At 69.7% G+C, this 24,179-nt stretch overlaps 9 protein-coding genes across 9 annotated transcripts; 4 read left to right on the plus strand and 5 right to left on the minus strand.

Moving 5' to 3' along the window:
* Window positions 1-171: 171 nt before the first annotated feature.
* RHOBADRAFT_53965 (uncharacterized protein) lies at window positions 172-1,435 on the minus strand (the record flags this gene model as incomplete). The annotated part of the gene is made up of 5 exons (XM_018417083.1): window positions 172-506; window positions 588-761; window positions 853-919; window positions 988-1,290; window positions 1,366-1,435. 5 exons carry the CDS (start codon window positions 1,433-1,435, stop codon window positions 338-340), a joined length of 783 nt encoding a protein of 260 aa, XP_018271117.1. The 3' UTR covers window positions 172-337.
* A 2,097-nt stretch (window positions 1,436-3,532) lies between these two features.
* On the minus strand, window positions 3,533-4,102 carry RHOBADRAFT_15373 (uncharacterized protein; the record flags this gene model as incomplete). The annotated part of the gene is made up of 3 exons (XM_018412256.1): window positions 3,533-3,668; window positions 3,743-3,916; window positions 4,011-4,102. Coding segments are annotated over 3 exons (402 nt in total), but the record flags the coding sequence as incomplete, so codon positions are not given.
* A 2,162-nt stretch (window positions 4,103-6,264) lies between these two features.
* Window positions 6,265-11,271, minus strand: RHOBADRAFT_53968 (uncharacterized protein; the record flags this gene model as incomplete). Its single annotated transcript, XM_018417084.1, has 8 exons — window positions 6,265-6,670; window positions 6,765-6,895; window positions 6,963-7,050; window positions 7,125-7,740; window positions 7,828-8,213; window positions 8,294-8,757; window positions 8,840-10,851; window positions 10,921-11,271. 8 exons carry the CDS (start codon window positions 11,269-11,271, stop codon window positions 6,426-6,428), a joined length of 4,293 nt encoding a protein of 1,430 aa, XP_018271119.1. The 3' UTR covers window positions 6,265-6,425.
* A 1,029-nt stretch (window positions 11,272-12,300) lies between these two features.
* On the plus strand, window positions 12,301-15,532 carry RHOBADRAFT_53969 (uncharacterized protein; the record flags this gene model as incomplete). Its single annotated transcript, XM_018417085.1, has 4 exons — window positions 12,301-12,820; window positions 12,930-14,536; window positions 14,620-14,845; window positions 14,913-15,532. 4 exons carry the CDS (start codon window positions 12,301-12,303, stop codon window positions 15,530-15,532), a joined length of 2,973 nt encoding a protein of 990 aa, XP_018271120.1.
* Window positions 15,533-15,720: 188 nt separating this feature from the next.
* Window positions 15,721-16,797, plus strand: RHOBADRAFT_44588 (uncharacterized protein; the record flags this gene model as incomplete). Its single annotated transcript, XM_018414442.1, has 2 exons — window positions 15,721-15,972; window positions 16,054-16,797. 2 exons carry the CDS (start codon window positions 15,721-15,723, stop codon window positions 16,795-16,797), a joined length of 996 nt encoding a protein of 331 aa, XP_018271121.1.
* Window positions 16,798-16,896: 99 nt separating this feature from the next.
* RHOBADRAFT_44589 (uncharacterized protein) lies at window positions 16,897-17,775 on the minus strand (the record flags this gene model as incomplete). The annotated part of the gene is made up of 1 exon (XM_018414443.1): window positions 16,897-17,775. One exon carries the CDS (start codon window positions 17,773-17,775, stop codon window positions 16,897-16,899), a length of 879 nt encoding a protein of 292 aa, XP_018271122.1.
* Window positions 17,776-18,737: 962 nt separating this feature from the next.
* On the minus strand, window positions 18,738-19,108 carry RHOBADRAFT_44590 (uncharacterized protein; the record flags this gene model as incomplete). Its single annotated transcript, XM_018414444.1, has 2 exons — window positions 18,738-19,015; window positions 19,087-19,108. 2 exons carry the CDS (start codon window positions 19,106-19,108, stop codon window positions 18,738-18,740), a joined length of 300 nt encoding a protein of 99 aa, XP_018271123.1.
* Window positions 19,109-19,546: 438 nt separating this feature from the next.
* On the plus strand, window positions 19,547-20,094 carry RHOBADRAFT_44591 (uncharacterized protein; the record flags this gene model as incomplete). Its single annotated transcript, XM_018414445.1, has 3 exons — window positions 19,547-19,633; window positions 19,728-19,943; window positions 20,011-20,094. The coding sequence occupies 3 exons, from the start codon at window positions 19,547-19,549 to the stop codon at window positions 20,092-20,094; spliced, it is 387 nt and encodes a 128-aa protein (XP_018271124.1).
* Window positions 20,095-20,184: 90 nt separating this feature from the next.
* On the plus strand, window positions 20,185-24,045 carry RHOBADRAFT_53973 (uncharacterized protein; the record flags this gene model as incomplete). The annotated part of the gene is made up of 2 exons (XM_018417086.1): window positions 20,185-20,936; window positions 21,044-24,045. 2 exons carry the CDS (start codon window positions 20,185-20,187, stop codon window positions 23,916-23,918), a joined length of 3,627 nt encoding a protein of 1,208 aa, XP_018271125.1. The 3' UTR covers window positions 23,919-24,045.
* Between the last annotated feature and the right edge of the window lie 134 nt (window positions 24,046-24,179).

Genomic DNA, 24,179 nt, shown 5'->3' on the forward strand with positions numbered 1-24,179 from the left:
CGGCTCGAGTGCCCTTTCCTTCGACTTTCTCCTCTTCCTCGACCTTGTTTCTACCCCCCTCGTACCTTCTCTTCTTTGTTATCTTCCCTCCTCGTCTGTATTGTGCCTGCTCTCTGCATCGTCGACTCCAGGTGCTTTTCCCTCGCTCGCCGCCCCCTCGTCCGAGAGAATCGCGATCGTGAAAGTGCTCGTTCCCTGCGAGACGTGGCTACCAGCGCCCGCCTCTCACTCGTCGTCGTCCACCTCTATGCGTCCTCGTCGTCGTCGCACACACACGCCGTCCCTCGCGCGCCCTCGAGAGCGCGCACGAGCCGCTCCCTCTCACCCTCCCACCTTCTCAAAGCCCGCGAGCGCCGGCGCCCTTGAACCGGTACCGCTCGTTGCGGTTGCCGGTAAACTGCCACGACGCGCGCTTGACGACGTCGAGCTTGTTGTCGGTGTGGCGCCCGAACAGGTCGGTGAACGAGCCGTGGATGATGTCGAGCGAGGAGGGCGTGAGGACCCAGCTGCGGGTCGGGCCACGATGCGGGTCAGGCGTCGCGCCTTGAGAGAGAGAGAGAGAGAGAGAACGAGAGAGTGAGACGCACGCGTCGTCAAAGGCGTCGGCGATGTACATCGTCTTGTTGCGCCCGTCGGGCGTCGTCACGACAAGCTCGAGGCCGCAGTACGCCCTCGCCGCCGCCTCGTAGTTGCCGCCAAAGTTGTTGAGCATCGTCTTGAGCGACGGTGCAACGCCCGGGACGTCGTTCGTGTACGGGTAGCTGTGTTCGCGAGGGAGCGGGCGAGAGACGAGGGTCAGAGCGGGCTCGAAGAAGCGGGAAAGGGGGTCGTCGACGACGACGAGCGACGTACCCGCACCAAGAGTTGCCGTTGGTCGAGTCCTGGCCCGAGTTGGTGTTGTACCACGAGAGGATCGCGTCTGTTTAGGCGGGCAACTTGTCAGTTTTCGTCGAGGATAGGCAGAAGGAGAGAGAGGTTCGAGCGCACTCGTGTTCATGCCCTGGAAGCCCGTCACGCCGGCAGCGACCATGGCGTTCGGCGTAATCGTCACCGTCGGGCTCGGAGCAGCTGTCGTCGTCGTCGTCGTCGTCGTCGAGGCGACCGTCGACGACGAGCTCGTCGGGATCAAGGTGCACTGCCCGACGCGCCCGAGCGTGGCCGAGTACCCGTCGAGGCACACGTACCCGCACGCGTTGTCGATGCACGTCGCGACGCTGTTGGACGGGCGGTACAGCGTGCGGCACTGGAAGGTCGACTTGCAGCCGACGGCGCGCTCGGCGAGCGAGGTGCCTGCAGGAACGCCGACTTGACCGAGTCAGCTCGACGTCGTCAAGGGAAGGACGTTGCAGAGAACTCGAAACGCACCGGTGGGAGCTGCGAGAGCCGGGAGGAAGGCGACGAGGGCGGCGGCGGCGGTGGAAAAGGCGATGCGCATGGTCGGCAGGTCGAGCTGGCGAGGTCTTAAGGGCGTCGGTGTTTGGCGCTCGAGGGATGCAGATGGTCGAGAGGTAGCGTGACCGCGAGACCAGCAGGCGGAGAACGTCGAGGAGACAGAGGAGCGTCGAGGAGGAGGAACGTGCGACCGGCGCGCGCCTTGGACGAGGTACAGCGGGAGGAGGAAGGGACGAGAGAGAGAGGAGAAGAAGCAGGAGCGACAGCCAAGGCCGTCGTCGACGAGCAATGTCAACGCCCGACACGAGAGCGGTGGCATCTCGCCCATCCAGGCAGGACGAGACCGATCCGCCGCTTGCCGCTTCGAGGAGGCCAAGTTCGGCCGGCTCGCGACGAAGCAAGCCTCGACGGCCGCCAGAGGGCGAGCCCGCCGCCGCGAGCGGCACACAGCCGAGCGTCGAGACGCACTGAGCCGGTCGGGAGCTGCCGGCGCGAGGTGCGGGTGAAAGGGGAGGCGCGAGAAGGGAGCGTTCGCCGACTTGCGAAGGCCGCCGGCTCGCCCGCATTGCGCCGGATTCGGACGAGCCACTCAAGGAAGGACCAATCTGGGCATTTCGACGCAAAGGGGAAGTGTGTACGGACAAGGAAGAACAACGACAAGGGACCGTGAAGGGAGAGGGGGTGACAGAAGGAAGGGCCGTGCGCCGGCGACAGCCCGAGGGGCGAGTCGTCGACAGGCGGTCACACGAAGGGGCGAGAGACGAAGGGAAAGTCGGAGAAGGTGTGGGATACGAGGAGACCTGTCGCGCGAGCATGCGGTCAGTGCGGCCGCCGACTTGAAAAAGGAGGAGGAGGAAGGAGGACGCACTCGACGACTCGAGGATCACGCGTGCGCCTCGCGCATGTCGCCCTGCGTATTCTGGGCAGCGTCCATCTTTGCGCGGATGACGCCGGCACGCTGCTCAAAGTCGGCGCGCTGCGACTTGCGCTGGCGGAAGACGAAGACGATGGCCTGCCGGGGAAGGAGGCGAGCCGTGTCAGCTGTCGCGCCAGAGGGAATAAGAAGGCCAAGGAGGGGCTCACCAGGACAGTAAGGAGGGAACCGAGTCCCAGGCCGAGCCCCAGGCCGAGCGCGAGGCCGTCGACTCGTCCTCCTCCTGCGGAAGATGAGGTCGGGGACGACGAGGCGGCCGTGTGGACGACGGCGGTCGAGCCGGCGGCGATCGACAGGCCGGGAATGTTGCTCGGGCCCTCGGATGCCATGGACCAGGTCGGGCTGGCCGTGCGCGGCGTGTACGAGTAGGTCGACGGCGGGGTCTGCGAGGATGACGCCGGGGCGAGGGCAGGGGTGCTAGAGGGCGTGGGGAACGTCGTGTAGGAGCGCGTGAGGTCGGAAAGGCTCATGGTGGGCGTGTGCGTGGTGCTGGGACTGGATCTGGTCGGCTGTTGGCGAGACGAGGGGCGGAGAGATAGCCCGAGAAGGCGGAGGGGGGCGCTGCGGAGGCCCGACCAGATTCAAACGCGACGCTCTCTCTCCTCTCCGTCTCGCTAGCCAGCGCTCGAGAGACATCAAGGAGCGTTACGTTGCGGCAGAGAGAGGCACACTAAGCCAAAGAGGGAGGAAGGGCCGGAAGCGCACTGCAGAGGCTCGAGCTCCCCCGACGACGCGCACAGCGCACCGTCGAGTCGCTCAAACCTCGCGTCGCTCCCTCGTCGCGAGCTCCCTCGTCGCGACACCGAAGAGGGGGTCATAAGGCAGAAGGAAAGAGGCGAGGTAAACGTCGAGGGAACTAAAGGCAGGAGAGAGGGGAGGGGAGGGGAGAGGCGGAGTAGAAGAGCTACAGGCGACTGGCGCGACGACAAAAAGAGGCGGCATCAAGCCTGACCTCGAGGGTGGGGGAGGGACGAGTGCGAGAAAGTCAAAAGGATGCGAGTGCGAGAGGAGGGGTAAAGCGAGAAGGCAAAGTGGGCGAGGGATAGGAAACGTCGACGGCGACGATGGGGCCGAGCGAACTAATCGTCCGGAGCTCTACGAGAGCGAGTTGGTCGACTTGAACTTGTACCTGCGCGACGAGACGAGGTGTCAGTGACGGCGTCGAGTAGGGACACGAAACGAGGCCAAAGGAAACGGGCTCGGGGCTCACTTGTCGTTGCGCTGGCCGGTGAACTTCCAGGACGCGCCCTTGACGACGTCGTTCTTGTTGTCGGTGTACGAGCCAAACAGGTCGGTGAACGAGCCGTGGATGATGTCGAGCGACGACGGCGTGAGGACCCAGCTGTTTCGAGGTGACAAAGAGTGAGCCGGCGCGCTCGAACGAGCACGGAAAGGGAAGGCGAAAGGGAGACGCACGTGTCGTCAAAGGCGTCGGCGATGTACATCGTCTTGCTCTTGCCGTCCGGGGTCGACACGACGAGCTCGAGGCCGCAGTACGCCTTGGCCGCCGCCTCGTAGTCGCCGCCAAAGTTGTTGAGCATCGTCTTGAGCGACGGCGCGACGCCCGGGACGTTGTTGTCGTACGGGAAGCTGCAAGACGACCGAGCAGGGTCAGTGCGGGCTCGTGGAAGGGACGTTCAGGCCCGCAGGAGACGAAGGACGAGGGCGAAAGGGGCCGACGCACCCGCACCACGAGTTGCCGTTGGTCGAGTCCTGGCCCGAGTTGGTGTTGTACCACGACAAGATCGCGTTCGAGTTGTCGCCGAGGAAGCCCTGGATGCCGGCCTTGGACAGGAGCGAGACGCTGCCGCTCGTGTCGGCGACCTTGGTCGACGCGGCCGCCTGCGACGACGACGTCGTCGTCGGCGCCACCCACTGCGACGTGGTCGTGGTGGTCGGGGCGACCCACTGCGAGGTGGTCGTCGCGGCGGCCTTGGACGACGGGGCGACCCACTGCGACGTCGACGACGACGGCGCGACCCAGGCCGACGAGCTCGACGGGCTGCTGCTGTCCTCCTCGTCGTCGCACACCCAGTCGTCGTCCGAGTCGTCGGTCGAAGAGGTCGACTCGTCGCAGACCTCGTCGTCGTCGTCGCTCGACGGGGTCGAGGTGGCAGCGGGAGCGGCTGACGTGGTCGTCAGCGCGACCGAGGACGACGAGGGCTTGACGGCGGCCTGGACGACGGCGGCGGTCGTGACGGCGACGCGCTCCTGGCTCGAGGTGGTCGTGGGCGCCGGCTTGGACGAGGTGGTCGTCTCGACGGCGGCGGGCGCCTCGCTCGTCGTCTCGACGGCGAGGTTCGACACGTCGACCTTGGCGCCGTCGAGGTAGTACTCGATGGCGAGCTCGCCGGCGTCGAGGTCGCCCTCGAGGGCGACGTAGGCCGACTTGGAGAAGGTCGTGTAGTCGTCGCGGTTGGACGCGCCGACGACGGTGGCCGAGATGGTCTTGCCCGACTGGGTCGACTTGACGGTGACGGTCGAGCCGCACAGCGACGACTTGGAGCGGACGTCCGGGTACAGGGCGAGCGGGAGGGCGACGACGCTGTCCGACTCCTTGATCTCGACGCCGCAGCTGCCGACCCAGCCCGCCTCCTTCCACCAAATTGCAGTCGACGTGTACTTCGAGTCGGACGACGACGAGGTCGAGTTGTCCGACGTGGCTGTGGGAGGGAGGGCGACAGGGAGTCAGTTCGAGCCTCTTCGACACTGGCGCGCACGACCTAGAAGAGGGCAGAGAGAGAGTGGACGCACCCTGGGACCTGCGGATGCGGGCCATGCGCGGTGCGACGGGGCCCTTGAAGGCACGGCGAGCGAGCGCGTGGTGGTCGCGGCGAGCGTGGTGGCCAGAGGTGGACGCGGCGGCGAGCGAGGCCGCGAACGAGAGCGTGACGGCGACGTTGACGAGCATCTGCACGAGGAGAATACATGTCAGTCCCTTGTGCTGGCCTGCGTCGTCGTCGTCGGAGATGCCGAGAGCACGCGCCGCCCTCGCTCGTGGTGGGTGCAACGGCTCGACGCGGCGCGGGCGGGGGAAGGGTGGGAAGAGAGGCTCACCTTGGTGGATGGGGCTGGGGCAAAGGCTAGGGCGGCTGACCGGCAGACTGTTGAGCGCTTGGCGAGGGCGAAAGAGGGTGGCGGACGGGGTGAGGGTCGGCGAGGGAGGACGGCGTGTGCGTTGAGTGACGACGAGGCGGAAGGGGCGGTCCTTGGTGCGGGCGCAGGCTTGAAGGAGAGGGCGAGGCGCGACCGAGAGGGCCTTGGGTGCGAGCGAGCGAACGAGGGCGAGACGGGGCGAGAGAGAGACTTGAGGGAGAGAGAGAGAGAGAGAGGGAGAGAAGAAAGGAACCGACACCGAGGAGAAAGGGGGCGCGACCGAACGCGGGGAAGCCAACGGACTTCGCGCGCTCGCACCGTCTCCGTCTCGCCCTCGTCCACGGTGACAGCCGCTTTGCGAGCTTCTTGAGCTTCGCGTGAGTACGGTCAGCCACGCAGTCACCCGAACAGCGAGCCGTGGGACGAGGAATCGACGCGACGAGCGACCGATGCTCTCGTCGCGGCGCCGCATCTTTGCTCAACATCCGTCTCTTGGCGAAACCGAGGCTCAGCTTGAGAGCCTCTGTGACGAGCGAGAGCACGCGCAGCCGGCTGTCCTTGAACGCTTCAGTACGAGGGGTCGACAACTCGCACGAGCGGACCGTGCGCCGAAACTCGACCTTCTCAAATCCGCTGTTCCCCGGCTCGACGCCGCTGCGAGGACCCTCGCTCTGCAACGGGCCCGTCAAGCGCCCAATCGAGCCACGCAACGGACCGTTCACCAACGCTGCACAAAGCTATCGTGGCGCTGCAATAGAGGGCGGCGAAGCTCGACGCCGCAGAGAGATCTCGACTCAAGCTCGCTCGCGCTCTCTCGAGCCTGCGGGCGGATAAGACTGGAGAAAGGCTGCCGAGGTACACGTGTTTGGGCGGGGGATGCTACAAATCAAACGAGAGGCATGCGAGGCGGGCGGATACAAGGAGGGAGCGAAAGTGGGAAGGGATGCAGTGTCTGTTTGCGCCGAGCGCTGCACGAGAGCGGCTCGCGACGTCCGCGACGCGCTCAGCAGCACACCTGCGATGGGAAGACGACGCCGTCCGGCCGCACGAGCGAGATCCGACGCGACTTGTCGAGGCCCGAGCCCGGCACTGCACGGGCTTGCTCGTCTGGCCGGCTGTGCGAGTGCTTGAGCGTCGCCATTGGCGGGTGGGCGAGGATCTGCTCCGAGCTGCGGAACTTGACCTGGGCGCAAGGCGAGTCGCCGATCCAGACGGCGAGGTCGGGCGAGAAGTGCCTGCCGCGAACGACTGTGCGACGAGGAACGAGGGGACGACGGGGGCGGTCAGTGCTCCTGCCCGACGCTCGACATATCCACGAAGAGAGAGAGAGAGAAAGACGCACCGAGCATGCCGGGCTCGCCGTCGCGAGTCGCCGAGGAAAGCGGGCCGTCGACCGAGCAGACGGTCGGAACGTCAGGCCCGATCGGAACGCGAGGACGAGGCGTGCGGTACGACGGGTTGCACGCCGACGGGCTGCAGGTAGAACGCGAAGAGTCAGTGACTGAGAAAGGAGAGGGAAGACGAGGGCGAGGGGACGCACTCGACGAGGCTCGTGCTGTCGAGCGACGGCGGAACGAAAAAGGTGTGGCGCTCGACCTCGACCTGGACCATCGACCAGACATGACCATCTGCGCGAGAGAGGCTCCTTGAGTGAGCTGGATGACCTCGGCGAGAGGGAGGAGGAGAGGAGGAGGAAGCGTACCTCCGAGCGGCAACGTCCACAAGCCTGCTTCCGCACCTCGCACCTCGCGCTCGGCCGCCGCCGTCAGCTCGGCGAGCGCAGCTGCCGACATGCCCCGCCGCTTGCTCTTGACCGCCGCCGACGAGAGCTTGCTCGCCTCGGCGCTCGGACGGCGAGCGGTTCGAGGCCTCGCCGACGCCCTCGCCGCGCCGTTCTCGGCGAGCGGGTCGACCCGGGCGATGTCGTGCTCGTCCATGTCGCCGTTGCGGTGCTGCATGGCGGCAAAGCCGCCGTCGATCGGCGTCGTCGGCGTGATGGGCATGCTCGGCTGCTCGTGCGCCGGTCGCACCCACGTCCTCGGCTCGTCGAGCTGGTACATGCCGACCTCGTCGTCGACGACGCCGAGGAACGAGTCGCGAGAGCGTACGCCGTCGCTCGAGCGCGGCGGGCCGAACGACGACGAGCCTGCGACCTCGAGCGCGATCGGGCGGTACTGCGAGACGGGCTCGCCGAGGTGCTCGCCGGGGAGGGTAGGGTGCAGCGGCGAGTTAGCGGGAGGAGGAGGGACGACCGTGTCGAGAGAACCGCCGCCGGAGCAGACGTTGCCCGTGTCGACCTTGCGCAGAACGAGAACAGGCTGTCGGCGAAGGAGGAGACGACGACGGTGAGCGCAGGCGCTCTCGAGACGCGAAAGAACCGAGAGACGCAGAGAAAGGGGACGCACCGAGACGACGCCCGTGGCGAGGTCCTGCAAGACGACCGTTTGGTTGTAGTAGAGCGAGCGCGGGATCTTGCCGTCGATCGACAGGGCGTTGCTCGGCGGCGGCGGCAAGCCCGGTTGCGGCTTTGCGGTCGACTGACGCCCGTGCTCGCTGTCGATGTTGACGGCGTACACGACGAAGGCGTCCCACGTGCTCGTCTTCGAGACGAGGCGCAGGTCGCGAGCGTCGGGAGCGAACGTGCGCTGAGCGGTGCCGCCCGTCATGGTCGCCCACTGCTGCGTCGGGAACATGGACGCAACGCCCGACGTGCACAGGTACCGTGTCGAGCCGCTGTACGTCTTGGTGCGGTTGTACAACGAGACGATGCTGCCGTGGTTGAGCCCGGCGACTGCGGGCGAGCGAATGATTCGGTGAGTGCTCGTCCCGAATGTTGCTCGACCCGTTGCGGAGTGAGAGAGGAGGACGCACTGTTGCCCGAGATGATGGCGCGCTTCTTCGAGGGCTTGGAGATGACCGAGATGGGCTTGCCGAGGAAGCGCGCCCAGACCCTCGACTCGAGCTCGCCCGTACCCGGCTCGCACAGCGTGACGACGGTCGACACGGTCGTGCTGACGTCCTTGTTGAGCTCGCCCGTGACGTTGACGGCGAGCGACTTGCTCATGGCGCGGCCGGCGAGCGGCGCCGGGTCGGTCTCGGTGCGCTCGAGGACGAGCTTGCCGTCGTCGGTGATCCATTGGGCGGACGCGGCGACCTTGGGGAACACCTTGTCGGTCGAGATCGACAGGAAGACCTCGGGCGCGAGCGTGAGGCGCTCAGGCGGCTCGTCGGGCGACGGGAGCTTGCCCGAGACGAGCGACAGGGCCGTGGACGAGGTGTGCGTTGACCACCACGACGAGCCGAGGAGGAGAGCCATAGGTGGCGGCGCGAGGAGGCTGCGGACGAGGCAGGAGGTGGGTCAGGGCAAGTCGAGGGAGAGAGAGGGAGTGCGGGGAGGAAGAGGGGGTGCGAGCGCACCGTTTCTCGGTGCCGTAGCTGCGCTGCGCGATCTTGGGGTTCATGACGACGACGGTCTTCTCGCCGAGCGCCATGCCGTTGTCGGCGGCGAGGTACTCGCGGACCTCGCGCTGCACTCGAGCGTGCTGCCCACCGTCGCGGCGGGCGAGCGCGTGCGACTCGGCGACGAGCAGCTCCTGGTACGCCGCCTCCTGCTGCGCCTGGAGCACGCCCCTCGGGTCGTACGTCGCGTCGAACCCGCCGCGGCCGTACATGGCGTCGGGCGCGACGCACGCCGCCGCGACCGCGAGCCGCACCTCCTCGAGGCCCATCTCGAGCTCGAGCCCGAGCCCGACCGTGCCGTCGAGCGGCAGGCTCGCACCTGCGCCGCTCGCTGCGGCGTCGAGCGAGCCGGCGGGCGCGACGACGGACCAGGCGCTCGGACCCACCGCCGACGGGACCGACGACGAGGTCGACCAGCCCATGTTCTCGTCGGCGCCGGCGTACGCTTGCTCTTGACCGAACACGCCGTGAGGATGAGGGGCGTGGCTCGCGAAGCCCGACAGGCTCGAGGTCGCCATGGTCGTCGACGCTGATGGCGGGGCGGCGGCGATCGTGGCTCGGCGCATCTGCTCGTGCGAGCGGCGCGCCGAGGACGGGCGGTACACGCTCGTCGCGCCGTTCTTGGTCATGGCGTACGGGTCGGTGTAGCGCCGGCCGTGCGCGTCGTACAGCGGCGCCGCGCCGCCCGGCCCCGAGCTCGCCATGACGGGCGAGTACGGCGGCTCGAGCGGGTACATGGCTGACGAGCACCCGCTCGCGATCGTCGCCGGCGTGTTGACGGCGCTGTTGTTGGTGTACGGCGACGAGGGCGAGAAGGGCGAGTAGTACGGCGAGCGGTACGGGCCCATGCCGCTCGTCGCGGCGGAAGAGCGGCGGGACGAGCCGTCGACCGAGATGGACAGGTTCGGGTGCGGCCGACGCGACGAGAAGGAAAAGGCGGGTGACCCGGCATGAGGGTGCGCCGGCGAGCCGTCGTGCAGGTCGGACGCGTAGGACGAGGTGCGGCGAGAAGTCGGCGTGGCCGGCTCGAACGAGGTCGGCGGCGTGAACGAGTCGGCGTTGTCCTCGACAGGTTGGCGACCGTGTACGACACGACTGACGAGTGCTGCTGGCGGGGCGCCGGACGAGCGCCGACTCGAGCTCGGCGTCCAGGTCATGCCCGACGCTCGGGCCGGCGAGCCGTACTCCTGCTGCAGCGCCGCCTGCGACGACCGGCGCCTCGCTGCTGTCGACGGGTACGGCGCGTACGCGACGTCCGAAGCGGGCTGCATCGACGCTCGGCGGCCCATGTCGCCCTGGTGCTGCTGCGGCGAATCGAAGCGCGGGCCTTGCTGCGGCGACGACCACGAGTTGTGCCGCGGGACGCTCACGCTCAAGGGCGCAGCTGCGACGGGCGAGAAGTGCGCCTGCGCGACGAACTCGGGGCTCGCGTTCGTGTGCGCGCGCACGAGGCCCGGGCGCAGAGGTCGCGCGCTCGACGACGCCGACGGGCCCTGCTGGCTCGGCGACGGGAAGCCGACGAACGGGGACGCGATGGGCGTGTCAGGCGCCGAGCACGAGAAGGCCGGGCTGACGAGGACGGCGTGCTGGTGCGCTCGCTGCGGGATCGGCTGGGCGACCGTGCGAGGCGCGGCCGACCTCGACGACGACGCCTGCGGGTACGGCGACTGCGCCGCCGAGTACGGGACCGTCGAGTAGGCGTCGTAGTGCGAGTACGGCTGCTCGTCGACGACGTCGTGCGGCGCCGAGTAGTCGTGGCCGTGCGCGAGCGCGGCTCGAGGTCGCTGCTGCTCCTCCTGCCAGTGCTCCCTCGTCATGCGCGGGAACGACGCCGAGCTGGGCGACACGTCGCCGGGTGCGAGGTGCGTCGGGATGTGGACGGACGAGAGGGCGGCGCTCGAGGCGGCGGCGGGCGCGAGGGTGTAGCCCGAGTCGAAGAAGGTCGGCTGCGAGTCGTACCCGTGCGGCTTCTGCGGACGAGGCTAGAGAGTCAGGTCGGGCGGCAAGAGGCACGAGGAAGAGTGAGGTGGGGGACGTACCGAGCCAAAGGAAAGCCGGTCGCTCGAGCCGCTCGTCGGCTGGCCGCCCTCGCTGTGTCGACGGTACGCCGCCGGCTCGTAGACTGGGTCCATCGGGTCGTCGTCGCCGAACGCGAGGACCTCCTGCTCCTCGTCGCCCTCGCCGTCGCCGTAGCAGTCGAACGCGCCCTGGCCGAACTGGCTCGACGGCGGCGGCGCGAACTGGGGCGTGAACCACGCCGGGTCGTGCGGGTCAAAGTGCGACTCGCGCGGCGGGGTCGGGGTCGGGACGTGCGGCGAGGTGAGGTAGGGCGAGTCTTGGACAAACGGCGGCGCCAAGCCGGGATGAGGCTGCGAGCTCGCGGCGTACATGGTGGGCGGTGCTGCGGGTCGACGCTCGACGACCAGGTGGGCCGCAGGCGGTGGCGGGAGGCGAGGTCGACGAGGTGCGGCGGTGATGGGCGAGTGCGAGGTCGGGGTCGCGATGGCGGATCCACTGATTATCGCCGCGGCTCGAGGTGGGGGCGGGCCGAGGCGAGAGGCGACGAGGCGAGAGGAGCGGGCGACGAGGCGAGCGGTAGCTGGCAAAGGTGGTCGCGCCGCGTGCAGGAGCGAGCCGAGCAAGGTACAGCCACAGCGCGCGCGAAGGCTCCATGACCCTGCGCTGCGCGGGCGGGGCGGCTGTCTCCCCGCCTCGCCTGCGCGCCGCCTCGTCGTCGGTCCACGGCTCGAAGCCCTGGCGCCGAGGCTCCAGCTCCGTAACGAGCTAAGCCCAGCTGGCGGAGATCCATCCACCCCAGGCAGAGCCGACGAGGAGCCCTCGCAGCGCAAGGTTGGAGCCGAGCCAGACGAGGAAGGCGACGAGGTGGAGATCCCTCAGAGGGAAAGCGACGGCGAGTGGGCGGCCCTCGACGATTGTTGCGCCGGCCGGGCGACGGCTGTTCAGAGCTGCTCTGAACGGGGCGCGGTCGGCCGGCCGGCCGAGGAGCTGAGGAGCCGCGACGGTTCGAGGGAGAAGGAGGAGCTTTCGTCGTGCGGCCGCGCTCGAGCTGTGACGAGCCACTCTACTCGCGCTCTGCCCTACAGGGCAGGCTCGCATGCGCCTGCGTTCATCATGCCAGAATCCAGCTAGCGTCACTCGCAGGGCTTCAGGGCGAGGGACAGCAGTCAAGTTCCGAGTCGGCGCAGAAGCTTCTCCTCCTCGTCATCGGCTGGAGGGTTCCTTTCCGCTCGACGGGCAATGTCAAGCACTCGCACGCAGATCTTCTGTCCAGTCGCGCTCAACGATGCGAGAGTTGCTGAGAGAGACGCGAGGCCGACGCGTCGCCGAGAGAGAGCTCGACGAGGTTGGCGTCCACCCGCACGCGCACGAGCTCTCGCCGACGAGCCTCGACTGCAGGCATGAGCTCTGCTGCACCGCACACGGCCCCACCGCCAGCCGACCCTGCCTCCGCGCTGTCGACTGGCCCTGCCACGCCCACCTCGCCCTCCGCCGTCGCCCCTCCGCCGCACTCGACCACGACCGCGCCAAAGCCCGCCACGGCGACCGGCGACACGCCCATGGACGTCGACACGCCCGTCGACGGCGCGTCGGCACCCGCAGCCGCACCGCCAGTCGCGAGCGACGACGCGCCCGTCTTGCTGGCGTCGCGCCCGCTCGACCGTGTCGTCGGGCCTTTCACCCCCGCCGAGAGCACGCCGGCCTCGCCCGCCACCAATGGCGACAAGCGCGACGCTGCAGGCCAAGCTCCGACCAGCAGGGACAAGCGCCCGCTCGACCCCGACTCGCCGCCGGCGACCGCCGACTCGGCGCGCCCAGCGCTCGCCAACGACGACAAGGCCGACAGCGCTGGTCCGCCCAAGAAGAAGGCGCGCAAGTCGGCAGGGCCCAAGCCCGACGACACGCTGTACTGCCACCAGGGTTCGTCGCCCTCTTCCCTCCCTCGCCCTCTCGCCAGGGTTCGCCTCGAGCGTTGCTCTCCTGCACATCAGGCCTCACGAGCTGACTCGTCTCCCCCTCGCACACACAGACCACCAGGCGCACGACATCACCAAGGTCACGCTCCTGCGCTGCACGGCGCAAAAAGCCGCCGGCAAGCCCAGGCCCGGCTCGGACGAGGTCCCGACGCGCCCGTGCTCGCTCACGTACTGCGCCCGCTGCCTGGCGAGCCGGTACGCCGAGGACGCCGACGCCATCATCGCGTCGGGCGCCGACCTGTCGTGGACCTGCCCGTCGTGCCGCGGCGAGTGCAACTGCTCGGGCTGCCGCAAGAAGGCCGGCCTCGACGCGACGGGCCCGCTCAAGGAGCTCGGCATCGACCCGGCGAGCGCCGTCGGACCCGTCTCGGGCGGCCGCAGGGCGGCGGCGGCGGCGAGGACCAAGCTGTCGTCGGGCTACACGGCGAGCGGCAAGGTCGCCGCCATGTCGCTCACGACCGAGGACGGCGCGACGAGGAGCCCGGCCGCACCCGGGTCCAAGAAGGCCAAGGGCAAGAAGGCCGTCAAGCCCAAGGCGACGACGTCCGCCCTCGACGGCTCGCTGTCCGACTCGTCGCTGTCGGAGCTCACCGACTCGGACGAGGATCAGCCCGCCGTCAAGCCCGTCGCCGGCGCCAAGGGCAAGGGCAAAGCCGCGTCGGGCAGCCCAGGACCTGTCGGGCCGACCGGCAAGCGCGTCATGCCCCCTCGTCCGCCGCCCGTCCTCCCCGTGCCGCCGCGCTCGCACGTCCTCGCGAGCGTGTGGGCGTCGAGCCCGACCCTTCCCTGCGACGAGTCGATCCGCGCCCGCCTCCACCTGCGCGAGTGGTTCCTGCGCTTCCTCCCCTGCCTCCCGACCCTCGACCCGACCCCGTCAACCTCGTCGTCGTCCAAGTCGTCCTCGTCGCGCGCCACCGCCAAGGCGCACGCCCTCTCGCCGCACCTCGTGCGCGTCCTGTCGGCCCTGAGCGACGACGTCCTGTGGCTGTGGCGCGACCGCGACTCGGCCGCCGAGGCCGTCCAGCTGCGCCTCCTCCAGGCCCTGTGCGAGCTCCTCGTGCGCGAGAAGGCCTACACGGGCGTCGTCCACAAGCTCCAGCGCGAGAACCTCGACGACCTGCGCGTCGAGCTCCGCACGGCGCTTGCCGGCGTGCAGCGCCACCGCGAGGTGTTTGACCGGCCGTGGCGCACGGCGCAGAAGGTCGCCGAGGGCGGGCTCGGCGCCTACTGGGTCGAGGAGGGGCCCAAGTGGCACAAGGAGGCGCTCGAGCGGCGCAGGCGCGCCGAGCCGGAGCGCGAGGGCGACGGCGACAGCGACGTGGGATCGGGAGAAGGAGAGGGAGAAGGAGGAGAGAGAGGCGCGAGCGAGGACGAGCCGGCGGCAGGTGGGGCGGACGGGTCCGACAGCGAGCTGAGCAGCCTCGCGTCGAGCGACGACGAGGACGAGGGCGGCTCGGCGACGTCCAAGAAGGCGCGCGGCGCCGACGACGAGGTCGACCAGCTCGCGAGCGACTACGAGGAGCCGCCGCCCAAGCTCGACAAGGCCGGCCGCCGCATGAAGGGCGAGCGCGACATGCCTGGCGAGCAGCGCCTGTCGGTCTTGTGCGCCCTCGTCGAGCTCGCGACGTCGACCGAGGCGGTCCGCAACCAGATGGCCGAGGTGCGTCTCTCCTTCCTCTCCTCTCTCGTCCCGCCAGGCTCGACCGCCGTGTACTGACACACCTCGTTCCCGCCGACTCACAGGGCGTCGACTACCAGTACACCGAGATGATCGCGCTGCGCAAGAAGCGCTTCCAGCAGCGCAAGGAGCTCCCCGTCGAGAAGGCGCGCCTCGAGGAGTCCAAGCCCGAGAAGCCGCCGGGCAACAGCATCTCGGCCAAGGTCAAGGAGTGGCAAGAAGCGTGCGACGAGGTCGACGCCAAGATCGAGGAGCTCGTCGACACCGCCGCCAAGAACTCGCTGCAGCTTCGTGCGTCCTCGTCTCCCTCGTCTCCCTCTCGAGGCCCTCCCTGACGATCGACTCGCGACCCACGCAGAGAGCGACTTCTTCCTCACGATGGCCAAGACCCGCATCCGCTTCACCTCGCTCGGTCGCGACACCCACGGCACCGAGTACTACACGCCCGCCCCGCCGCCCGACGAGCTCCTCCAGTCGAGCGCCGGCTCGGCCACGTCGGGCTTCCCGCTCGACCGCAAGGCGAGCGACGACGGCGTGCGCGACTACCCGCTCAGCTGGTGCATCATTGGACACGGCCGTCGCCCGGACGTTGGCGGCGTCAAGCGCGAGGACGTCGACGACGACTCGGCGGCGTCGGGCGCCGACAAGACCTGGTTCGTCGTGCGCGACATCAACAACCTCGACGCCCTCGCCGAGTGGGTCGACCTGTCGGCGCGGCACGCCGACCACCAGCTGCGCCTCGCCCAGTTCCAGCTCGAGCACCCAAAGACCAAGACGAACGGGGTCGCGCGCGCTCCGCCGACGGCGGCCGAGGTGGCGGCGTTCGAGCGGGCGGCGGCGCGCGCCGACGACAGCCTGCCCGACGCGCTGAGGCAGTTCGCCGACGCGGTCAAGTGGCGGGCGGAGCTTGCGAGGCGGGACAAGGAGGGCGAGGGCGCCGGGCTCATCGCGGAGAGGACGCGCGCTCACAAGGCTTGAAGCGGGAGGGGACGTGGATAGCTTGCTCTCTGTCTACGATGCAACTAGCAAGCCTCGCAGCCTGTCCTCCTCGCGTCTCGAGAGGGAACGAACGCCGGCTGTTGTTCCGCAACCGATGACGCCGACGGGAGGAGAGCTCGCCTCCTCGCACCACCACCACCTCGCTCGACGACAAGAGCTCGAGCAGCATGAGCACCACGATGCACCAGCGCCCACGCCCGGCCGCCAACGCCCACACGGCACCGTCCCGACCCTGGTCACCGCGGCGTCGGTTCATCAACCTCCTCGTCCTCACCGTCGTCGCAGGGACGACGTGGAGCGTCTACACCACCTCGGCCGCTGCCACCGCCTTCCGCTCGCGCCTACCGGCCCACACGCTCACCCGCCTGAGCGAGAGCGCGACCAAGTTCCCCATCTCGCTCCCCTTCTTCGCCGACAAGGTGCGCCCTCGCTCTCTCTCCCTTTCCAAGCACGTTCAGCCTGGCAGACACTGACAGGTTGTACGTCTCTTCCCCTCACAGCGCAACGTCCTCAACCAGTGGTACGTCAAGCGGTCGTGGGGCTGGGTCACGGCGCTCTTTGTCGCCTTCAACCTCGCCGTCCTCCTGTTCCCGACCAAGCCTGCCGCCCAGTCGACGTCGCCCTCGACCCCGACCATCGCCAACGGGCGCAACGTCCCTTCCACCCGCACGGCCGTCCCCTCGGCCCACCTCCTCGCGTCGCTGCGGCGGTACCTCCTCGCGTCACTCGCGTGGTTCTACCTCACGCAGGCGACGTGGTTCGGCACCACGCTCGGGCCAAGCATCGCGTTCCGCATCCTGCGCTCGTCGGGCGCCGTGTGCGTCCCGAGCGCGATCGGGAGCGACCCGTTGAGCTCGCGCGCGGCGGGCGCGGGCCTGCACGCCGACGGGCTCGGCGATCCCGAGGGCCCGCCCATGGTGTGCACGGGCGCGAGGGGCGAGTACTGGCGCGGCGGGCACGACGTGAGCGGGCACGCCTTCATGATGGTGCACTGCTCGCTCTTCCTCGTCGAGCTCGTGTACCCGCTCCTGCCGGCCCTCTTCCCGCGCCTGTTCTCTGGCGGCGCGCGCGCCAAGGTCCAGCACGTCCACCCGGCGGTCAAGGCGGTCGGCTACGCGGCGTGCGGCGTCATCGTCCTCTCGGTCGTCATGCTCGCGGCGACGAGCCTCTTCTTCCACTCGCCGCTCGAGAAGGCGACGGGCACGGCGTTCGGCATCCTCGGGTGGTACCTCAGCGGGCTCTAGAATCGCTCGCACGATAGACCCTCTCCCACCTGTGTAGCTCTGCCCCTCTCTGCCTCTCTCTCTCTATCGACGCAATGCGAAAAGAGTGATTCTGCCGCTCTACTGCGCCCGAGCCTCGTACCACCGCGAGAGCCCGTCCGTCCGCCGCTGCACCGCCGCTCGCTCCAGCTCGTACGAGAGCCGCTCGACGAGCGCTTCGACCGGCTCGCTCGAGTCCCTTGCCACGCTCGCGACGCCCTTCCACGTCTCGCGCCCGCCGCCGCTCCGGAAGGGCAGCAGGACGCGCGCCTCCCTCGCCCTGAGCTCGACGCGCACGTCCTCGCCTCGCACTGCTCCTGCTGCGTCTCGCCCCGCACCTTGCCCACCTCGTCCTGCCCCCGCGCGCGCCGCCGCCGCCGCCGCCAAACTCGCGGCGAGCAAGTCCTCGCACCGCGCCCTCGGCTGGAGCAGGTTCCACAGGTCGGCGCGCTTCTCGCCCGGCACGAGGCGCAGGGCGTCGTCCTCGCTCGTGAAGAGGAGCGACGAGGCGCCGAGGCGGGCGAGCGAGGTCGAGAGGGCGACGAGGAACAGGTCGAGGACGGCGAGCTCGCGCGAGCGGGTGGAGAGGGGCGAGGACGAGCTGGTTGGGGTCGCGGTAGCGGCAGTGGTGTATGCTGGCGAGGGTGCAGCGTCTGCGCCTGGGTCCTGGAGCGCTGCGCCGAGCGGATCCGACGAACCGAGTGGTGCACCGCCTTGAGCTCGCTGGGCGGCGGCGGCGCGCACCTCGTCGTGCCACAGCGGGAGGCCCTGCATACGCGCGAGCGACATGGCGTGGACGTAGAGCGCGCGAGACGCCGGTCGCAGGGCGAGGACGAGGTCGGGCAGGGAGAGGTGCGCGAGGATGCGGAGGAGGAGGTGCGAGGGGAGCGCATCGAGCTTTGGAGGCGTGCGGGCAGGGTGCGGCGTGGCTTGGTAGGCTGGTGGAGCGTCGCTGAGCATGGCTGCGGATCCGCTGGCGAGGGAGCGGGTCGTGTCGAGGGGCGAGGAGCGTCGGCGGCGGCGAGCACAGGGTCGACCTCCTCTCCCTTGCTCTTACAAGCTCCTGTCGGCGTGCATTGCTGCCGCCCAGCTTGCGTTCGACTGACTGTCCGCCCGCGCCAACTCAGCAGGCCGCGCCGCACACCTCGCCCGTCTCGACCGACCACCACCACCTCCCCTTCCTCCTCCTCCGCTCCCTCCTCGTCAACCCACTCCAGCGCTAGTCTGTACCGGCAAGCTGCCTAGACACCGGCGAATCGCCGACAGCCATCGCCAGCGCCGCACGACACGAGCTCGTCGAGCGACATTATCATCTTCTCGAGACCTCGACCGCCGTCTCTGGGCTCGTCTCGCGCATTACAGCGCTCTGCGCCGACGCAGTCCACCCAGGCACTTTATACGCGCTCACGGGCGAGCGCGCATCGAGCCTCGCTGCGCTGGTCCGCGTGGACCCCCCTCCTCGCTCCTCGCTCCTCCCTCTCCCGACCCTCGCTCGCCTGTGCAGCCTGTGCGCGAGCCCATCACGCCTGCTCGACGGTCGCACACGGCCTATCGATGCTTTAATGATTTTCTGAGGTGGGCGCAACAGCCAAACATTGCTGTGCGTCGTGCTCGTCCGCTCGCTCGACCGTGCTGTACCTGGAGCGCGAGCCTTCGACGGGCTGCCGCGCTTCCTGTACCGGTACCGGCTGTCCAACTCAAACTACACAGCCTCTCGATACCCTCTCGCTGTCGCCGTGAGCGGCACAGGCGCGCTGGTCGTGCCGCTCGGTCGGACACGCTCTCGCGCTCTCTTTCTCGCTCGGGGTCTCTCGCTTGCGGAACTCAACAAGATAAGGACGAAAGAACTGCTGCTTTTGTTGCATTCGGCGGATCGGGCACAGTGCGGGCAAGGGGAGGACGCCGCGGCGACGAGGGCCCGCTCAGGCGAGGAGCTTCTTGAGGTCGCCCGACTTGTGGAGGGCCTGGAGGTCCGAGTTGCCGCCGATGTGCTTGCCGCCGATGAAGACCGAGGGGACGGTGCGCTGGCCCGTCTTGTCGCCGAGGTAGGCCTGCCAGTCGGAGCCCTCGTCCATCGTGTCGAGCTCGTAGACGTCAAAGTCGACGCCGAGTTCCTTGAGGAGCGACTTGGTCTTGCTGCAGTACGGGCAGTACGACTTGGAGAAGACGACGACGTGCTTGCCCGAGGCGATCTTGGACTCTGCGTGGGAGGAGGAGGGGGGAGGTGAGCGAGGCCGTGGGGAGAGAGCGGGGGAGCGAGAGGGTGCGCACCGACGGCGTCCTTTGCGGCCATGATGTGCGGTGCGAGTGGTGGTGGTGGTGTGGGTTGGAGTGAAGTGGTGGAGGGAGAGAGAGGAGCGAGGTCGAGGGAGGAGGTCGGAGATGACGAGAGCAGGAGGCCGAGGGCGTCGCGGTGGCGATGCGTGACAAAGAGGGCGACGAGGGGGAGGGCACACACGACCGACAGGAGGGCAATGAGCCTCTGCCGTCTCATCCGGCGTCGAGAGCGAGAGAGCGAGAGCAGCTCGTCGCTCCTCCCCACCCGACGACCCGACACTCGTCGTCTCGCCCCCAACCGCTACGCCGAGATCGGCCACCTGCTGGCCCTGCAGCTTGCTTGAACGACCACCTCGAGAACCACCCGCTAGTACCGCGATCACCCGCGACAGTCGCCGCCGCCGCCGCGTCGTCGTCGTCGTCGCCCGCTCGCGCTCAGCTGGCCACGACCGCAATGGACACAGAGCGGGCAGGCGCACCAAGCCCTCGCATCCATCCACCACCCCCGACCGACCACGCCAAACTCGACCAGCTCGTTCAAGTGCGCCCCTCGTCCCCTCCCTTCTCCTCGTCTCCCCCACTCAGCGCACCGACACCTCGCATGCCACCGACTGACACACAGCCTACCCGTGCAGCACTTCTACGCCAAGACGTGCGCCGTCGTCTCGCAAGCCCGCTCGACCCACCTCCAACCGCCGACCGACGACCACCCGCTCTCGCCCGCTCTCGGCGCAGCCTCGACCGCCGCACAAGTCGTCGGCCCGGCCGCTTCACCTGTACCACCGCCTCAAGGCCAGCCTCGAAGGGCGAGCGCAACCCTCAAGGACAAAGCGCGTCGTACCAACAAATGGGTGCGCTCCCGCACCTTCTCTCCCTCCCTCGTCGACTTGCCCAGCTCACCCACGCCTACACCCGCAGTTCAACCTCGAGCTACCCGACACGGACCAGTTCCGCACCGAGCTCAAGACGTGGCGCAACTTGTCCCGCCTCGTCGTGTATTAATTTTATTGTTCAAACATGAGAGCTTAGTACGTGAAACATGAGAGCTTAGTACGTTAGCCATGAGAGCTTAGTACGCCACTCGTGCTGCCCATGGTACTCGACGTCGTGCTCGACACGTCCGACCTGTCGCCCAACCAGGTCCTCGTCCTCGCCGACCAGCGCGGCAAGCGCCTGCGCGTTTCGGCGCCGGCGCGGCGGCCTCGCCAGCCGGCGCACGACGTGTACGCCGGCTTGACAGCCGCACCAGGAGGGCGGGGGTCGCCCGTGCCGCGACCTCGTTCGGCGGGAGCGGCGCCTCTCGGCCCTCGCCGGCCTTCCTCGGCGACGGCGGCAAGCTCGAGCGGCGCACCGCCAACAGCAAGCGTTGCGCCCGACGTCATCCTCGAGCGCTGGGTTCTCTCGCTCTCACCGCGCTCGACCACGACCTCGACCTCCACCTCGAGCGCGTCCTTCTCGCCCTCGTCCTCCACCAGTTACCCCTCTCCCTCGACCGCCGCCCGTCCTCCTCCACCCGCACCACCATCGACGACGACTACGACGGCGATCGAGCTCCCGACCGTGTACAAGCACGCGATCCTGCACTTTCGCGCCCAGTTCACGCTCGCGCGCACGCTCCCCGCGTGGGCGCTCCACCGCCGGTTGGCGCGCAGGCCGTTCGCGGCGGCCGCGGCGGGCGGGACGGGCTTGGGCTTGCGGGTCAGGATGGGGCGAGGCGAGGGATACGGAGGAAGGGCCGGCGAGGGCGAGGAGAGGGAGGGAGAGGTCGGCATCGAGGAGGCGCTCGAGGGCGGAGAGGGCGAGACGGAGAAGATCGTGTTCCCCGGGATCGAGACGCCGCTCGGGTGCGTCACCTCTCACTCGCGCTGCCCGTCCGTCAACTCGACGAGTCGAGGACGAGCAGCTACACGTGGTCAGGGTTGCGCACTGACCCTCTCTCGTCGTCGCGCAGCACCCTTTCGCTCTCGGTCACGTACCGCCTCAACACCGACTTCTCGGTCGAGGAGATCGAGACGCTCCTCTCGTCGCGCTTCCTCGACGAGGACTTCTTCCGCCCGACCGTCGCACGGTACCCGACCCACGTCCAGCAGCCGCAGCAGCAGCACCCGCACCAACACTCGTCGCACGCCCTGCGCGCCGAGCCAGGCTCGCTCCCGCTCACGTCGACGAGCCCGGGCGGCGGCTTCGCGCTCGGCATCGGCACCGGCGGCGCGTCGCGCGCGAGCCCACCTGTCGCCGCCGCACCCGCCTCGACGGCGAGGGGCATGACGGGCCTTGCGCCCCTGCCGAGCTACGGCTCGCTGTCGTCGCGGCACCCGTACGCGCCGCACCCTCTTGGCCCTGCCACGACGACGCCGCACGCACCCTCGCCCCTCTCGAGCTCGCCCCGCCCGGGCAACGCCCTCCCCGCACCCGTTGCCGTCCCTCGAGCGAGCCACGCCTCGTCCCAGGCCGCGTCATCGCCTCGCCCCGCCTCGTACATGAGCGCCGGCGGCGCAAGCCCGACCGCGTCGCACTCGTCGTCGGCGCCCCGGTTCGTCGCCTACGGGCCCGGGCACGATGCCGCGCCGTCGCCCGCATCGGCCGCAGCGGCGCCGAGCACATCCACCTCGGCGGGCGCCGGCGCCGTCGAGCCCGCCTTCATCTCGCTCGCGCGCGCGAGGGGCGCGTCGTACTCGGGCGGCGGCCCGGGCTCGAGCTCGGTGCCGCGCGCGAGCCCGCTGAGCGCGAGCCCGGCGACCCAGGCGGGAGGGTTCTTTCGCCGAGCGAGCGGCGGGAGCTCGTCGTCAGGCGCAGGCGGCGGGGCCGGCGCGGGAGGGTTCTACGGCGCGGCGGGCACGAGCGCCGGCGGTGGTGGCGGGAGCCCGATCTTTCGCGCGGGCAGCTACCTCGGCACGAGCGCGCTCGCGTCGTCGTCGTCGCCGTCGGGCGCGCCCATCGGCCGGCAGCAGCCGCTCCCGCTCCCCGTCGCCGTGCCCGCGCCTGCCGGCGCGCACCCGCAGCTCAGCGGCTCGCCCCTCGCCGGCGGCGGCGGGAGCATGAGCGTGCGCCCGTCGGGCCTCGGCAGCTACGGCTCGCAGGGCAGCTACACGCGCTCGGGCCTCATGCGCGCGTCGAGCGCGAGCGGCGGCAGCGGCAGCTTCGACGAGGCGCACGCGCACGGGCACCCGCACGGGCACGGCTCCGCGATCGTGCGCAGGCCGAGCGGCGGCGCGGCGTCGAGGGCGCTCAGCTTCGGCGTCGCCGGCAGCCTCGGGCGCTCGCCCGGCGGCGGCGGCGGCATCGGCGGCGCGATGGCGAGCGGCGGCGCAGCGGCGGGCTCGAGCGGCGTCAGTCGTCTCGGGACGATGATGGCCCAGTACGACGCAGCGTCGTCGCCTGGCGGCGCGGCGGCGGCGCGTGCCGGCGCCGGACCCGGCGCAGCAGGAGCGCCCGCACCTGCGGCCGAGCGGCGGCGGTTCGTGCACGAGGGCCGCGCACCCGACGACGCAGACGACATCGAGGCGTTCCTCGGCATGCTCGACTCGAAGCCCGACCTGCGCGCGTCGGACGCCGGCGGCGGCCTCGGCGGCGGCTTGGGAAGGTCGTCTGTCGCGGCCGGCGGCGGCGGCGGCTTCGTCAGCAAGCGTGACGTCGACGAGCAGCTGCGACTTCTCCGCAGCAGCGTCTACGGCTCTGCAGGCCCGGGCAGCGCCGGCAGCGGCGGCGAGAGCGCGAGCCCGCCCGTCCTCTTTGGCGGCTCGGCGGGGTGGGCGGGTCCGAGCGGCGTGAGCCCGTCGCCGCGCACGTCGAGCGGCCTGTCGAGCTTGCGAAGGCAGACGAGCCGCCTCTCGATCGAGGAGGACCCGGCGGCCGAGGCGGCCGCGGTCGCGGCGCGCTCGCCAAGTCGCGAAAGGCTGGCGACTGGGCCCGAGCGCACGCCGCGAGCTCCTCTGCGCACGCTCTACGGGCACGGTCACGGGCGAGCGAGCCCGACGCTGTCGGCCACGTCGGGCACGAGCACCGCCGTCCCGCCGCTGCCGCAGCCGTCGGCCGCAGGCGTCGAGCCGCGGTTCCTCCCCCTCCCGCTCTCGAGCACGACCTCTCCTCTTGCCTCGCCCGGCACACACGGCGCCCACCCGCACTACCGCCACCACGCCCTGCAGAGCGCCGCGTTCGGCGCCTACCCGTTCGCCGCGCTCGCGCCACAGCCGTACCCGCCTCTGCCGTATCCTCCTGCCGCAGAGGGCTCGACCGCCGACTCGCCCTCGTCCGCGCCGCCCGACGCGACGACGACGACGGCCTCGGAGCCCGTCACGATCGCGCCGATGCGGCCCTCGTCGGCCGGCGCCGCCGCCCGAGGCGGCCCGAGCGCTGTCGCGTACCACCAGCTGCGTCGAGGCGTCGGCAGCACGACGCAGCCGACGACGCCCGCGCTCGGGTCCGAGCACACGTCGGCCGCTGCGAGCATCGCGAGCTTCGACGTCGACGCCGATGGCGGCGCCGAATCGTCGTCGTCGTACCGGTGCGAGGAGGAGCCGGTCGGCCGGCTCGAGCTCGACGACTCGGAGGAGCAGCAGCACGACGCGCAGCTCCAGCTCGAGGCCGAGAGGAGGGGCAGGTGGGGAGGTGGGCTCGGCGCCGAGGCGGACGAGGAGGAGATTGCGCGGCTGCACTCGCACTCGGGGCGAGCGGCGCCGGGCAGGCACAGCCGCGACGCGACGCCTGCTGCGACGAGGCTCGGCGGCGGAGGCTCGGGCGCGACGGCGCCGGCGACGGGCTACTTTGCTCGCGGCGCTGGAGGAGCGGCGGGCTCGAGCCCGCCCGAGATCTCGTGGATGGGGTGACCCGACTTGCTTAGACCTTCTTTCCTCTCCTCTCCCTTGTTGGCTTTCATCATTGCGCTCTCTCCCCTCTCCCTTACGGATCTGTGCCGTCGCGATAGTCCCTTGCATTCGAGCCTCTCTTTCTCGGACTCAATCTCTCGGCGCGAGCACGGAAAGGCTGAGGGGGAGAGACGGCGCAGATGCTATTGCAGATGCTGCCAATCGAGACGACGACGAGTAGTAGAGGCACAGAGAGAGGCAGAGGGAAAGAATGCGGTTGAT

Source organism: Rhodotorula graminis, assembly GCF_001329695.1.
Source record: "Rhodotorula graminis WP1 unplaced genomic scaffold RHOBAscaffold_7, whole genome shotgun sequence".
In the NCBI taxonomy this organism is placed as follows: Eukaryota; Fungi; Basidiomycota; class Microbotryomycetes; order Sporidiobolales; family Sporidiobolaceae; genus Rhodotorula; species Rhodotorula graminis.